This window comes from Erithacus rubecula (genome assembly GCF_903797595.1).
Source record: "Erithacus rubecula genome assembly, chromosome: 26".
Taxonomy (NCBI): domain Eukaryota; kingdom Metazoa; phylum Chordata; class Aves; order Passeriformes; family Muscicapidae; genus Erithacus; species Erithacus rubecula.
The window spans coordinates 5,986,181-6,002,209 of record NC_136678.1 but is presented as its reverse complement, the minus strand read 5'-3'; the positions used below and the strand labels follow the sequence as shown (position 1 = coordinate 6,002,209).

Genomic DNA, 16,029 nt, shown 5'->3' with positions numbered 1-16,029 from the left:
CCACACCAGATTCACCCACACCAGATGCACCCACACCAGATTCACCCACAGCAGATTCACCCACACCAGATTCACCCACAGCAGATTCACCCACACCAGATTCACCCACACCAGATTCACCCACAGCAGATTCACCCACACCAGATTCACCCACAGCAGAGATTCACCCACACCAGATTCACCCACAGCAGATTCACCCACAGCAGATTCACCCACAGCAGATTCACCCACAGCAATTCCCCAACAGCAGAGCCCCAGGAGTGGCTCAGACAGTGCCTGAGGCTGGTTCAGCAGTGGGATGATTTTCTTTTCTAACATCTCTCATACCCTCTCCCAATGTGATATTTGTATTTGCACATATACACTGCCATGTACTAATTACAGACACATGTATAGATAATGAATGCTGATTGCACATAGGAGCTGCACCCTGCTTTGGCAGCACTCCTGTGGCAGTGAGTGCTGGCTGATGCATTGCCCCAACACCCTCCCTAGATCCTACAACACCCCACAGCTGTAGGGCTGTGCTGAGCCTCCAGTAGCTGCACCAGCTTCCAGTCATTTACTCCAGTGCTGTAATATCTTACCCAAAACTATGTTTAGTCCTGTTTTAAACGATTAAAATGCTCTGCCTTGTGCTGCTTCCTGTAGGAGGTTATACTGCAGTTAATCTTACCATTACTGAGGTTTTTTTCTCGATGTGTTAATTTAATTATTGCTTTGTTTTCATTAACTGTCATCATCTGAGCACCCCTGCCCTTCTAGATCAGAGGCCTTGCTCTCCACCTTGCTCTCATCTCCACTGGCACAGAGTGAGGTGAAACGGCCCCGTGCTCACAGGGGGCAGGAGTAAAACCCACCAGGAGTCAGGGGGTCCCTGTGGGTTCCTGACTCAGGGGCTCCCCGTGGGTTCCTGAGTCGGGGGTCCCCGTGGGTTCCTGAGTCGGGGCTCCCCGTGGGCTCCTGAGTCGGGGGTCCCCGTGGGCTCCTGGTGCTCCCTCTCATTCCTGGTTCAGTGTGCAGTGCTGAACAAGGCACTGCCCGCCCTGTCCCTGTGATCAGCCACCTGGAGCCTTGTCCAAAGCACTGCTGGGGCTTTCCATCCCTGTCACTCTAACTTCCTGCAAAATAGAGTGAAACGTTCCATTCTAAGGGTTAAGAGAAGGAGGAAATCCAGCTGCAGGAGTTTCTGGCTGGCTGCTGAGGCTCTGACTGCCACAGCCTCCGTTTTCTTCCACAAAGCAGGAACTGTGCACAGGCTGTGCCTGTGCATGAGCCGGGCAGGTGCTGCCCCACGCTGTCAGCTCCTCAGCACGGGCTCCTGGGGATAAAAACAGAATTGAGCGAGCCTGAGCCTACAGCAACAGGCTGAGAGAAATTTTAATGGAGCCATTTGCTCCCTTCCTCCTCTGAAATCACCCAAGTGAAGCTTCTGAAAGCACCTGGAACAGGGATCCATCTCTGGAGGGACAGGGATCCATCTCTGGAGCGACAGGGATCCATCTCACAGGGACAGGGATCCATCTCACAGGGACAGGACAGGCACAGGAACAGCGATGGGACAGGGACAGGGACAGGGACAGGCTCTGGAACAGCCCCAGGGACAGGGACAGGCACAGGAACAGGAACAGCCCCAGTAACAGGAACAGGCACAGGGACAGGGACAGGCTCTGGGAACAGCCCCAGGAGCATCAGTGCAGTGCTGGCACTTCAGCTCAAAGCTTCCCCCTCTCATTCAGTGGGACATTTTATACTTTTAGAAAAGTTCCTTTAAAAGAGATAAAAACAGATTCTTTGCACAAAAAGCAAGTGGAAGGGCATTATTTTTTCAGATTTTCCTAAAGCAATATTAAAAATATCAAAGGAGCAAGTCCTTTTTCTGAGCATTTTATTTCCTTTCCAAAGATTTTTCTGAAGGAAAAATATCTTCACGGATTTTCAGCCTATTCTATCAATAGATCTCTTCTCACCTGGCATTGAGCTGCTAACAGGATTCACACCCAGCTGGCAGCAAATGCTGAAAAATCCCTTTCACACGCAGGCTTTGACTTCCCTTTACTCTTCCCAAATCCACCTTTTGCTTTCCTTTTCCTTAAAGACAACCTAAGTGACACACATGGCTTTAGTCTGGAATAAAGCTCATGGAAAATTTAAAATACATCTTTATTTAATTGGCCAGAAAGACCAGATTTAATCAATGCCACTTGTTTAACCTAAACCTGTTGCTAATTCAGCTGTACCCAGCATTTGTCTTTCCAGTCCAGACAGCTTCAGGTGTGTGCACGAAAACCAGATTAATACCAGCTAAAGAATGCAAATTTCCTTCAAGAGTTTGCTTTTTTAAGCAAAGAGGTTGCAAACATGTCACATCTTACATGTGTGGTAAAGAGAATTCAGGGAATTGAAAATCACATTTAATTTGTGTGTTGCAACATCCCTTGAACTTTGTAGTATTTCAGTCTGTTGGACTGAGGCAGAGTTACCAAGTCAGCACTTGTGGAGAGCTGGTGGACATCAGTAGCTTTGAACTGCAAACTGAATTCTGCTTTTAAAATAGGTGAATAAAACACCTTTTCCACATCCTTCACCCATCCAGTCTATCTCAGTATTTTGTCTCAGAACACTCCTTGTTTTCCTCCATCACTTGGAGCCAGCTGCAGTAGACCCGTGGCTTTAGAGTGTTCTGGCTTTGCACTTGCCAGGACTGTCCATGGTGGTTTTCTAGAGCGGAGGGAAAGGAGCAGAGCAGCAGAGCCTGGGCTCTGTCCTGTCCCCTGGGTGACAACAGAGTCCTGTCCCCTCCCTGGCTGCCCCCAACTGCAGAGCACCCACAGCTGCTCTGCCCTGGGCAGCTGCACCCACAGCCCGAGAGCCACAGGAGCTCAGAGAGCAGAACCTGCCCAGAACCTGCCCAGAACCTGCCCAGAACCTGATCCAGAACCTGCCCCAGAACCTGATCCAAAACCTGCCCCCAGAACCTGATCCAGAACCTGCCCAGAACCTACCCCAGAACCTGCCCCAGAACCTGCTCCAGAACCTGCCCAGAACCTGCTCCAGAAGCTGCTCCAGCTGGGACACAGCAGCTGAGGAAGGCCCTGCCCCTCCCAGGCAGTCTGTCCCTCCGTGTGTCCGTGTGTCCCCCTCTGGCTGAGCCCCACCCCCACTGTTCCACAGCCCTGGCAGCTCCAGGGGCTCCTGGCACCAACCAAGTCTCTCCAATGGTGTGATGGTCTATTTTTGATAAACCAGTACAGCATTCCAATGCAATGGTGTTTTCTTTAGGAGTTCTGTGTTATAAGAAGCTCTCCACCTTCTCATTTTCTATTTTCCTACTTTAAATGGGCTTTTTGCTTTCCAAATGTCAGAGGACAGGTATGAAATGTTCTGGACACAACTGCAGGTAGAGCTTCATTTGAGAACAAGTTTCTAGAAGAACCGAGTTTCCTGTTGTCTTCTTTTGGAGTTGTAGTGCATATGTTGAACTTGTATATCATTTACAGTACTGAGTCTTGTGCCACTGCTGTACCTGATGTATCCAACCCGGATTAAACTGAGTATGTGCCACAAACACTGCAGCAGCTTCACTTCTTCCCAATTCCTTCTGGGAGCTCCTCTTGGGGAACTCTGGGGGTTGACCTAGGCCACTAATTAACTCTTCCCTAATGAGCAGTGCAATCAGTCAGATGTCACAGGGTGCAGTGATGCAGACACTGAAGTGCATCTCCTGCAGTGTCCTGTCTGTGAATGGTAAGAGCTGCAAAAATTCACCTTGGAAATAAAATCCTGCAGTCTTGGCTTTTCCAGCCCCACAAAGGGGAATCCCCTCCCTGGAGTCATTTCCACATTTGTGGAACAAAGCACAGACTGAAAAAGTTTCACAATTAGTGCAGAGGCAAGCCAGGGTCAGCACCCCAGCCAGCACTCCCATCTCTTCCTGCCCCAGGACAGCTCTGTACAAGCCAAACAGGAAATAACAATTAGTTTTAGCACTAATAGGTAATTCCTTCTCTAATTAAAGTATTCCTGTAAGTGTGGGAGGTCTGATATTGTTGCACCCAGAGGGACAGACCAATTATGACTGCAGCACATTTTATACATAATTAAATCCTCTTCCACACAGCTTGCTGCACACCTTGCTATAGAAATGTTATTTATGCAGTGTTAATTAACTGGATCTAAATTAGCAATACAGGCATTGAGATGCTCATTTCACTCTGGCACTTGACTGGGATATAATCAGTGCCTGGTTTAGCAGAATTAGGGAAATGGGATGATCACCAACCTTGCACAGACCATGAGTGCCAGAGGGAATTCAGCAGAGGGAGGGCAGGCCTGGCTCAGGTGCCCAGAGCTGCCCTGAAGGGGATCAGGACCCCTGAGGTGTCCCAGGTGGGACCCTGGGCTGGGACAGGGGAAGGTGTCCCTGCCATGGCAGGGGTACAGCAAGATGAACTTTAACCCAAACCACTCTGGGATTCCATCAAACACAACTGGGGTTTTGTATTTTCTCCTTTCTGACATTTCTTATGTAGGAATGGCTGCTTTTCATCATCTTTTTTTTTTTTTTTTAAACTTTGGATTGTAAAGATTCCAAATGAGCACTCAGCTGTCTTTCTTTTCCTTTTATTAACAAATTGTAACACCACCACTGGAGCTGTGTAAAGCATTCAGACACAGCTGCATAGAAACAGACACCACTTTTCTTCATCTCAAACATCTTGTCAGTGTCCTTTGGAGCAGTAACTGACCTGCCTTGGTCCCAGGCAGCAGAGGCATCAATCCCCACCTTTCAGCAGCTCCTGCAGGTACACTGAGTTGCTGTGGCAGTGGCTGAGGTGCCAGTAGCTCCTGCTGTACTCAGCCACTGCTGTGTAGTAGCTCTGCCAGGCCTGGCAGTAACAGCTCCAGAAGTGCTCAGGGCTCCAGCCCTGGCAGGGAGCATCACCCCAGGAGCTGCAGCTCTGCTCCTCCTCACTCCTGCTCCTGGCAGGGCTGGAGAACTGATGGTTCTGCCTTTTCTTGTGTTTAGCATTTTGCTTCAGGAGTTTCTTTTTCCCTCCATTTGGCCCTGGGGTGTGGGATGGCCCCTGAGGCCTCTCTGGTGTGGGACAGGAACCTGCAGGGTGCTGGCCCTGCAGTGCTGTGGGCTCAGCCCTGGGCTGCTGGGGGTCTGAAAACACCTCAGAGCTGTTGGCCCTGCTGCTGCAGGAGGCCCTGGAGCTGTCTGAGCCATCACTGTCAGCAGACACATCCCTGCCTGCTGCTGCCTCTGGGTGCTGCTCCATCTCCTCCCACTCCACATCCCCATTCCTGGGCAGCTCACCTTGCTCTCCTGGGCCTGAGTAACTTCTTAAAATCTCCACCTCCCTCTCTGACCCTTCTTTAATGAAATAATCATAGTCTTCCACAAAATCTGAGAAGCTCCAGGCGTTGGTGACTTGGTTTTTGAAAGAAGACAAGCATGGAATTTTGGGAAGGTTTTTCTTTAAGGCCTCCTCATCTGGAGCCTGAGTGCTGTGCTGTCCATCCATCCTGGAGGTGGGTTTGACTTGATTCCTCTGCTCTGTGTGACAGCTGGAACTTTGGGGGGCTCTATTGTTTTTCCCTACATTTGCAGCATTTGTGCACTTTTTTACCTGCTTTTGCTTTGGAGTCTTTTTTGGCTTTTCTACAGAAGAATTATCCCTTGGAGGATTAGAGGGAGGCTGAGCAATGTCTGAAAAGCCATTCTGGGCAGGCTGCAGCACTGCTTGCTCTGCTTTAGGACACCCAGTGTCACAATTCACCTCAGGAGCCAGTGGTACTGCAGGTTTAACTTCTACCTCCCCATCTTCAAACTGCTCCATTATTCCAGGAGGGATTGGCTCTGCACAGGACAGAAACAAGCAGCCACTCAATCCAGTGCATCCTTCCCTCTGCAACCCACAGAGTACCCAAGTCAAGCTTCTCCAGATTGCATCAAGTGAGGGCCACAAACCAACCCCTTCAATTCCTGGGAGAGTTTAAAGAGCCAGAACATTCCCTTCATGGAAGGCACAAAGGCTGCTCAACACAAACCACACTAAAGCACTTGTCAGGAGCAGAGTGTGAAGAACATAGGCTAAAAGCAAAGCAGCCCCAGCAGAGAAGCCCCACATCAGCCCCCTGGGCTGCTCTGACTGACAGGAAACCACCAAGGCCAGCTGCAGCCCCAGCACAGAGCCCACCTGGCAGAGGAAGAAGCTGCAGGTTGCACTTCTGAGCAATTTTCATCATGGTGTTCTCCTCCTCCCCATGGCAGCAGTAGGTGACAGCCAACCCCAGGGTGCCTGTGGGACAGAGCAGAGGGAAATGGCAGCAGGGCCAGCAAGCAGGAGGGCCAGGGCTGGCAGCAGGGCCAGCAGCCCCAGGGCTGTCCATGTCCCTATCTCTGTTCTGTCCCATCCCCACCTCTGTCCCTGTCCCATCCCTGTCCCTGTCCCGTCCCTGTCCCCTGTCCCCCCCCTTGTCCCCCCCATCCCACTCCATCCCTGTCCCATCCCTGCCCCATCCCTGTTCCCCCTGTCCCATCCCTGTCCCCCCCCGTCCCTGTCCCATCCCTGCCCCATCCCTGTTCCCCCTGTCCCATCCCTGTCCCCCCCTGTCCCTGTCCCATCCCTGCCCCATCCCTGTTCCCCCTGTCCCTGTCTCATCCCTGTCCCCCCCCATCCCTGTCCCAGTCCCTGTCCCATCCCTGTCCCTGTCCCCCCCTGTCCCCTGTCCCTATCCCCCCCTGTCCCTGTCCCATCCCTGTCCCTATCCCTATCTCCCCTAATCCCCCCTGTCCCTATCCCCCCCAGTCCCTATCCCCCCTGTCCCTATCCCCCCTGTCCCTGTCCCTGTCCCCCCTGTCCCTGTCCCTATCCCCTGTCCTGTCCCTATCCCCCCCTGTCCCTGTCTCCACCTGTCCCTATCCCCCCCAGTCCCTATCCCCTGTCCCTGTCCCTATCCCCTGTCCCTGTCCCTATCCCCCCCTGTCCCTGTCCCTATCCCCCCCAGTCCCTATCCCCCCCCTGTCCCTATCCCCCTCAGTCCCTAACCCCCCTGTCCCTGTCCCCCCCGTCCCTGTCCCCCCCTGTCCCTGTCCCCCTGTCCCACCCCACCGAAGCGCCCCGCCCGCCCGATGCGGTGCATGTAGGTCTCCCAGTCCAGGGGCACGTCCAGGTTGATGACCAAGTTCACCTTCTCAGCATCAATGCCACGGGATGTCTGCAGGGAGGGAGGAGAGCAGGGCACTGAGAGCTGAGCCCCTCCCAGAGCCCCAAACCCCCCAGAATCCAGGGGGGTCAGCCCTGAGCTGCACAGCCACACACACACTGCTCCTGGGCTGGAGGGGCCCTGAAAACACCCTCTGACTGCAGCCCTGCCCTGGGCAGCCACATGAGGAACTGGGCTGCCTTCTAAGCTGCACAGTGAAAATAAATCATGGTGCTCATCAGCAATTCATGCTCCCCCCAGTTCCAAATCTACTCTCTGAAGTAACTTTATGTGCAATCTTCCTGCGTGCTGTAAAATTTGCAGAGCAGTTCATCAATTTGGAATAGGATCTGTAAAAAGCTCCTTTGAAAGCAGCAGAAGCTCTCACCAAGTCTGTGGAAATCAGAACTCTGCAGTGGAATTGCTTTAATTTAGCCATGGCATCCAGTCGCTGGCTTTGATTCATGTTGCCTAGGAAGACCAAAATTAGAAGCAGGTTACATTTCTCATTTTTATGCCCCTCACATTCTAGAAAACACTGCTTCAGAAATAAGTCAGGAACTTCCTGAAACCTCAGTTCAAATGAGTAAAGAAGGAACAAACAAAACTGGAAAACTCAGATCACTTATGACAAAATAAATTATTTTCCTTGTAGATTGAGTCTCGACCTCTGGAGATTCAAATGTTATTTTCAAACATTTAACCAGAGGCCCTGCAAGGCAAGATTTGAGCTATGCATTCCTACTTTAGGTCACATTTATGCACAATTTCAGTGGAACCAGAGAACTGTGGCTGGGTTTACCTGCAATGCACTCAGCAGGGAAGCCTCTGGATGTCAGGATTTCAGCCAGATGTTGAGCCCTGAGGGAAAACACTCACTGAAAACTGGAAATAAAAGCCCAGGCTAACAACACTGCTGGTTCTTAGGTTACTCTCTACAGCCAAGGACTGCATTCTGATATTTTCAGTATTTCACACTGCATTCCTCAGGTGTATTTCAGACCTGAAGTCTGCAGACTGTGACCTCACAGGTCCCATAAATTTATCCACATGCACAGGAATTTGCCCATGGCTGCACATGACAACCACTGCTCCCAAACAAGCTTTGTCCAGCTGTTATTCCAAACCTGCTGTGCAAATTGGAGAAGACTAAGGCTTGGTTGAAAGGAATCTTGCTGAACAGCTCCTGCAGGTGCTGGGTTTTTTCCTCAAAGGTTTTATGTGGGAGGGGATGGGAATTCACAATTTTGTAGTACTGCTTCAGCCCTGAGCAGGAAACCAAAACAAGAGATTAGGGTTTGCCATGAAAACATGCACAGAGTTCTGTAAACACGTGGTACTGCAGCTGAAGGGAAATGCAAACAAAGACACACATAAGAACCTCCAGGAGAAGGTTTTCTTAAAAGGCAGAAATTTTTTGAATGGATAGAAAAAGGAGAGTTTGTCACTGGTATTTTAAAAATACAGAATCACAATGTGGTGTGAGCTGAAAAAGCCTTTAAAGAACTTCTCATTGCACTTGAAGACTGGGAATGAATATTCCCAAAGTGAACCACTCAGACAGGGTGAAATGACAAAAAGCTGCCATGCATTGCAAAGGCACAGCTCTGGAGCTCTGGCACTGCTGGCTGCTGCCATGTGCTTACCAAGCAGGCTGGGGTCTGTGGGGTTCAGCCTGACAAACGTGGGCTCCCTCATGTACCTGCTGAGAGCAGCAGCCAGGGACTCAGGGTAGGTGGCTGACACTGCCAGCATCTGCTTATTGGCAGGCAGGGAGGAGTAGATCCAGCTGGGAGACACAAGCACAGCAATTAGTGCCCCAGAGGCCCCAGGCAGGCTGGGACAGGACACGAGGGCTGTGCCTTACTTGACCTGCTCCTGGAAGCTGCCCTCCTCCAGCAGCTTGTCTGCCTCGTCCAGCACAAAGAGCCTGATGCTGCCCGTGCTCAGGTACTCCAGCTCTATCAGCTGCTTGATCCTGCCTGAGGGAGGGAAAGGAGAAGTTGCAGAGCAGTGTGCCTGCACTGCCTGCACTCCCTGCACTGCCAGCTCTGCTCTGGCTGTGCAGCAGCCAAGGCAGCCTCCTACCTGGGGAGCCCACAGCAATGTGGCACCTCCTGAGCCTGGCCCTGTCCTGGCCCAGGGGGGTGCCCCCGATGAAGACGTGGCACTGCAGCCCCTCCAGCCCCACCCCGAGGGTGCTGAGGACAGCGTGGATCTGCACAGCAATCTCCCTGGTGGGAGCCAGGATCAGCACCTGGGCAGGGAGCAGATGGGGGTCAGAGCTGCAGCAGGGCACCAGAGATTGCTGATAAATGATTGCTGCTAATCCTGCAAGGTTTGGGGTCTGGATAAACCAGAACACTTCAAATAAATAAAAAAACATGGACAAAGATAAAGGGAAATACATGATTAAACCCGCTCTGTTAAAATCCCCCCGTTATGAATTTTGTATATTGAACATTGTATACCAGTTTGTAAGAGAAAAAAGGGGTTTTCCATAGTCTGAAAGGTTTTTTGCAGAATCAGATTTGCTGCCTTTGTGTGATCAATCCCAAACTCTCTGCTAAGATCAAACTTCCCCCTTCTCCTGTTTTTATCTCCCAGACCAGCTGGTTCCGTGACCAATTGTCCCCAGAGCTGTCCCACCAACTCTGGAAGTTTCTCTGTCCACCACTGCTGACCCTGCAGAATTACTACAGCAAAACAATGACAATTACTGATTCCTACAAAGAAACGCACGCTATAAAAAGGGAGCTGCAATCCAAGTGTGGAGCGGGGGTGACCCCTCACGATCCCCAGCGCTGTTTGCTCTGTCTGTATCAAACAAATCAATCCCTATTTGGCAGAATGCGGAGTTTGTTTCCATTCACCTGCGTGGCGGGGCTGTCCAGCAGCACGGCCTCCAGCGCGATGCTGGCGAACACGCCGGTCTTGCCGGTGCCGGACTTGGCCTGCACGATCAGATCTGCAAGGAGCGGCCGTGAGGGCCGTGAGGGCCCCGAGCCCGGCCCGCGCCCGCCCCGCCCGGCCCGCGCGCTCACCCAGCCCGCAGCGCCCCAGCGGGATCGCCTTCAGCTGCACCGGCGAGGGCCGCTGGAAGCCGGCCGCCCGCAGCCCCGCCAGCACCGGCGGCGACAGCAGCAGCGAGCCGAAGTCGGCGGGGCCGCCGGGCAGCAGCACGTCCCGGGTGCGGAACCGGCCCGGCGCCTCCCCGGGCGCCGCCATCTTGGGGAGAGAGAGGGAGGGAGGGAGGGGAAGTCTCGCGAGAGCCGCGCTGCTCGCGCGCCCTGCGGGGCGGGGCGGAGCCGCCGCCAGGGGGCGCTGCGCGGGAAAATGGCGGCGGCTCCGCCTCAGGGAGGGACGGGCCGAGCCCGGCCCTGCGAGCGCGGGGAGAGCCGGGAGAGCCGGGAGCGGGGATGGGTGCGGGTGGCGGGGCTGCACAGACACCCCGAACCGGCACAGACACCCCGAACCGGCACAGACACCCCCGAACCGGCACAGACACCCCCGAACCCGCACAGACACCCCCGAACCCCCACACACACCCCCGAACCCGCACAGGCACCCCGAACCCGCACAGACACCCCGAACCGGCACAGACACCCCGAACCGGCACAGACACCCCGAACCCGCACAGACACCCCCGAACCCCCACACACACCCCCGAACCCGCACAGACACCCCGAACCGGCACAGACACCCCCGAACCGGCACAGACACCCCCGAACCGGCACAGACACCCCCGAACCCCCACACACACCCCGAACCCGCACAGACACCCCGAGCCCGCACAGACACCCCGAGCCCGCACAGACACCCCGAACCCCCCGGGCCCGGACCCCAGTCCGGACGCGCCCGATTTGTGTGATCAATCCCAAACTCTCTCCTAACATCAAACTTCCCCCTTCTCCTGTTTTTATCTCCCAGACCAGCTGGTTCCGTGACCAATTGTCCCCAGAGCTGTCCCACCAAGTCTGGAAGTTTCTCTGTCCACCACTGCTGACCCTGCAGAATTACTACAGCAAAACAATGACAATTACTGATTCCTACAAGGAAAAGCATCCTATAAAAAGGGAGCTGCAATCCAAGTGTGGAGCGGGGGTGACCCCTCACGATCCCCCAGCGCTGTTTGCTCTGTCTGTATAAAACAAACCAATCTGAATTTTGCTAAATACAGAGACTTTGTTTCTCATTTATAACAGGCGGTTTATGAGCCTACAGAAAATGACCACAAAAAAAATGAACAGTATAATATTCACTCAAAAGTGCCTTACTTGCTACCCTCCGTAGGCAGTGGTTTGAAATCGTGGCTTTATGAATATCAGCTTTTATCAGGGCACTTCAGAGGCTCTGCAGCTGCCGTTGACTGGGGTTTGGGAAATCCCCCAGTGCCTCCTGTAGGAGCACAGAGACTGTGGATTATGGATTATCCTCACTGCACCGGGCAGCCACAGGGAGCTCTGATGGCCTCGGTGTGTCACAGGCTTGGCAATTCCTCATCTCCGTATTCCTGATGGGGAGAAAAGTCTGTCACACTCCATTCAAGTTTTTTTTATTATTATTATTGTATTTCTCTATGAATATCTGAGCACCAAACACTTAACCCTGCGGGACAAAGAGCAGCTGAGTTGGGAGAACAGGTGTTGTCTGTGCCCAGAGAACAGGCAACAGGGTCTACAGGCATTCTGCTCTCCCAATTATTGTTTAATTTTTAAGTGGATATTCTCATTGGTCCTCAAGGGGAAAGAGTCTCCAACATGAGATAATTGTCTCTGGATAAATCTGGGAAAGGAGACAGACAATGACACCTGGACATAACAAACATTTGATTAAACAGGGCCTTTCATAACCCTTTTAAATTGATGTGATTTGAACAGACAGGAAAGAGCAGCAAGGAGGGACTGTTCCCAGGGGGGCAGGGCAGCCCCAAACGCCACTGCAGGAGCTGCTCCTGTCTGCTTTGCTCATTTATTTATTTTATTTTCTCACTTACTCCTGTTCTCCCAAGGTTTCATGCAGGCTGCAATACGACCAAGGTGATCTGGAGACAGACACATTCCCTGTGGTGCATTCATGAGACATTCACCAAGATGCTGCAGTTTGTTATTTCATTTTCCTCCAGACAGGCTCCAAACCAGCTCCCTGTGTGTCAGACACCCTTGGCAGATTTGTTGTCCCTGTCCCGCTGGTTTTGGCCCTGACACAGCTGTGTCACACTGATCCTGGCTCCTGGATCATCGTGCAGCCAGTCCATCCATGAAAGGTTTAGTTAAACCCTCCTGGATCATTGTGCAGCCAGTCCATCCATGGAAGGTTTAGTTAAACCCTCCTGGATCATTGTGCAGCCAGTCCATCCATGGAAGGTTTAGTTAAACCCTCCTGGATCATCGTGCAGCCAGTCCATCCATGGAAGGCTTAGTTAAACCCTCCTGGATCATCGTGCAGCCAGTCCATCCATGGAAGGTTTAGTTAAACCCTCCTGGATCATCGTGCAGCCAGTCCATCCACGGAAGGTTTAGTTAAACCCTCATTCTCACAGTAAATCTGACCTGCTCCTGCTCCTGCTCCTCACCCTGTTGAGAGCTCTGAGTGCTCTGCTGTGCCATGAGTCACAGCACAAACTGGAATCTGCTCCCTTCAGGCCTTGCTTTACCCCAGAGCACTGAGTTCCCCTTGTCGACCTTCACGTGTCAGCCCTGCCAAGAGGAATCTCAGCTCTGCCATGACATGGCTCTGCTTTTGCCAAAGGAAATGCTCCTGCTCAGAGCAGCCCTTGGAAATCTGCACATTTCATCTGCATGTTCTGCAGGCGGAGAAAGTCCTGGGAAAGGATTTAGGTTAGTAAAAGAAGCAGATGAGACATCCTTCAGAGCTGGAGTATTACTGAAATAACAGGTTCTTCTGAAGGAATATAAACTCTCTAGCTTGGGGTCATAAAAATCCTTGAGGTTTTAGGACACAGAAAAACCCTGCCAGGGAAAATTCTTCCTCCCATATACACTGAGAGCGTGTTTTATTCCTGCAAGAAAGTGCTCACCACATTTTTGTCCCTGCTAGAAAGTTCACATCACGTTTGATTTTAATTCCATGTGGACTCATTTCCCCCGAATCTGTGTATCAGCTTTAGGTAAATGATGTTCTCAGACACCTCTGAGTGATGCTGCTGGTGCTCAGCTCAGGTGCTCACTATTTCAGACTATTTCAGCTCAACACCTGCAATACCAGGACTTAATACTTGTACTAGATATTCCCACAATGGATCCATCTCCTCCTCTTGTTATAAATCTACTCTTCATTTTCAGCACTTCAATTCTTGTTGTGACTCTTTGAAATACTGAGGTAAAACGCTCATGGATAATTTGTATTGCCTTCCAGAACTGCTGGGTTGTGTCTATTTTAAGAATATATTCATTATAGATTTGGACACTGCTACTGCAAGCAGGCACCAGCCTTGCCTTATTCCTTTGCCTTCAAAGGATTTGTCTTTCAGATCTGCCAAGGCATGGAATAATTCACAGCAAATCTGGTTTACATAATATTTGTAGAATATTTTGAAGGTGAGATAATCTCATCCTCCTCTCCCAGATGTTTTCAGATTAGGACAGGGAAGTTTCTCTGTTCTCTGCAGCACGTGTGAGTCACTCTTTGGAGTGTGGGACTGTTTGTGTTTGCAGTGCCATGGAAACTGTGCCTGTTGTGTGTGCAGTGAAAGGGCCACGGGTCCCAGCAGAGACAGGCGCTGCACACTCACCACGGGATTGACTGAGCACCTGCACGTTCACTCACCCTCCTGCCAAAGCCACCAGGGTCTGGGAGCAGCAGGATCTTCTCCTTGCTTTGTTCCTGACAAAGCTGAGGGTTCTTCCCAGCCAGGCTGCAGCGTGGGGTGCCATAAATCATGATGGGGAGGAGGATGGTGATGTCTTCCATCCATCTAAGGCTCTCCCAGTGCCCTCCTGTGGAGTGGGTTTGGCTCCTTGTCAGACAAGGACCAGAGAGAGCTGCCCAGGTCTCAGATGGAGTCTCAGTGCTCGGGAGGCACCACGGGCACATCTGGGGCAGCTGCAGAGAGCAGCAGCAGATCAAGGGATGGGGCAGAGCAGCCACTGCAGCTCTGCTCAGAGAAACGCCAGGACCCCACTCCTGCTGCTCTCCAGATAAACAAACATCATCCCAGTTTAATCTGAGATACCAAGATTTGCTAAGTTATTTTTTCGGCTGGCAGGAGCAGGATCTGGGTCACGAAAATGCAGCGAGCCGAGAGGAGATGCAGGAGCTGTGCAGCACAGGCAGCAGGGGCTGCACAAGGAGCTGCCCTGCCACTTTCCCCTGGCCCCCAGTGCAGGCAGAGCACAGCCAGGAGCTGGAATTTGGCCAGAGCAGCGTTAAAAGTTTTTATTTAGAGGATGGGGCACGTCAGAGCTTTATAAAGGCCACAAATGCAGAGACTGTATGAACCGAATTAGAGGTAATGGAAGAAGCAGTCGGATTTTCAGTGGTATTTTTATCTCTTTATGCACAAATATAAAACCAGAGAAAGTTCTGACATTACAGCCTTACCTGTCATGGCTGGGTGTTTCTGCCCCAGTGGGTTTAAACAAGGATGGATGCAATTCAGGTCACGCTGCAGCTGAAGTGGGAGGAAATTCTGAAAGGTTTGTCATCAGTGCGCAGGAAAGTCAAAAGGAGAGAAAATCCAGCGATAACCACGCTGTTGGTTCAGCAAAGAGCAGCCACGTGGGAGCCTGGAGAAAGCAGATCAATGAACTGAAAGACAACAAATGAGAGGAGCCCTCAGCTGTCAGGGATGGATGTTTCCTCAATCAGAAGGAACGAGGCAGCTCATAGAAGTGGAATACTCCACTCTGAAGGAGTATTCTAATTTTTGCCCAAGGATCTCAGTTTCTCTTTTTATCCTGAAATAAACCATGTCGCTTTCTGCTTGAGGGTGTTTTATTCTTGGCTCTGTATTTTCTCTGAGATCTGATTTTCCACTGCACTGCACCATCTGCTCATGGTTTACACCAGGGCTGAGAGGAAGATGCAGGGCCTGGCATGAGGTGTCGGTGCTGCTTTGAACCAGTTGTCTACACACAGGAGAAAAATGCTGCTTAGTAAGGAAATCCTACTGAGAAAATAGTTCGGATTTTTCTCTTCTCTTGCAACTTCCCACGAGTTTGGAGCACATGAATATTCTGGTCTTTCCTTTATTCTGTGCTCATGAGCTCCTTGATCAGTCTCCTGGGACAGGAGCAGCCCTGGAGGCTGGAAAATGGATCAAAAAGATGTCCTTAGCAGAAGCCAAAGAGAGCCTGGAAACTCTTGCTGCTCATCTGCAGCAGATCACAGAGCTTGGTGTCTTGCAGGAGGCACAGGAGCCTGCAGCACCTGCCTTGGGCACGTGCCTGAACCCTTGGGATGTGCTGAGGGTAAAATGTGGTGGAAGTTATACATGGAGTAAGGTAAAACGTGGTAAAAATTCAGTGTGATCCTTCCCAGAACCATCTGCAACAGTCAGAGGTGGAAGCAGCAGTGGAATTCAGGAGAGGTGCAGGGAGCAGAGCCCTGGGTGCTGAGCTGGCCCTTGTCCCACGGGTGGGACACTCGGGGCCATCCCAGCCCCTGCCTGCCCCTCCTGCTGGCTGCTCCCCTGCCCTGGGTGCTGAGCTGGCCCTTGTCCCACGGGTGGGACACTCGTGCTGAGCTGGCCCTTGTCCCCACGGGTGGGACACTCGGGGCCATCCCAGCCCCCGCCTGCCCCTCCTGCCATATGGGACGGGCTCTGCACACCCACCCCAGCCCACGGGGACA

At 52.0% G+C, this 16,029-nt stretch overlaps 2 protein-coding genes across 2 annotated transcripts in view; both read right to left on the bottom strand.

The window, feature by feature from the left end:
* The window catches only part of RAP1A (RAP1A, member of RAS oncogene family), a 188,524-nt gene that overhangs the window by 117,741 nt on the left and 54,754 nt on the right, over positions 1–16,029 (bottom strand). The window lies entirely within an intron of this gene.
* On the bottom strand, positions 4,604–10,446 carry DDX20 (DEAD-box helicase 20). The gene is made up of 11 exons (XM_079326996.1): positions 10,260–10,446; positions 10,089–10,183; positions 9,304–9,472; positions 9,083–9,197; positions 8,862–9,004; positions 8,343–8,481; positions 8,018–8,076; positions 7,604–7,686; positions 7,122–7,227; positions 6,207–6,308; positions 4,604–5,866 (listed from the first exon to the last, which is right to left on the bottom strand). The coding sequence occupies exons 1-11, from the start codon at positions 10,441–10,443 to the stop codon at positions 4,776–4,778; spliced, it is 2,286 nt and encodes a 761-aa protein (XP_079183122.1). The 5' UTR covers positions 10,444–10,446; the 3' UTR covers positions 4,604–4,775.

Coding starts and splice junctions, on each gene's coding strand:
- DDX20 (XM_079326996.1), bottom strand. CDS start 10,443: ATGGCGGCGCCCGGGGAGGCGCCGGGCCGGTTCCGCACCCGGGACGTG. Junction 7,228..7,603: donor TTCTGATTTCCACAGACTTG/GTGAGAGCTTCT, acceptor CCCTCCCTGCAG/ACATCCCGTGGCATTGATGC. Junction 5,867..6,206: donor GCAGCTTCTTCCTCTGCCAG/GTGGGCTCTGTG, acceptor TGTCCTGTGCAG/AGCCAATCCCTCCTGGAATA.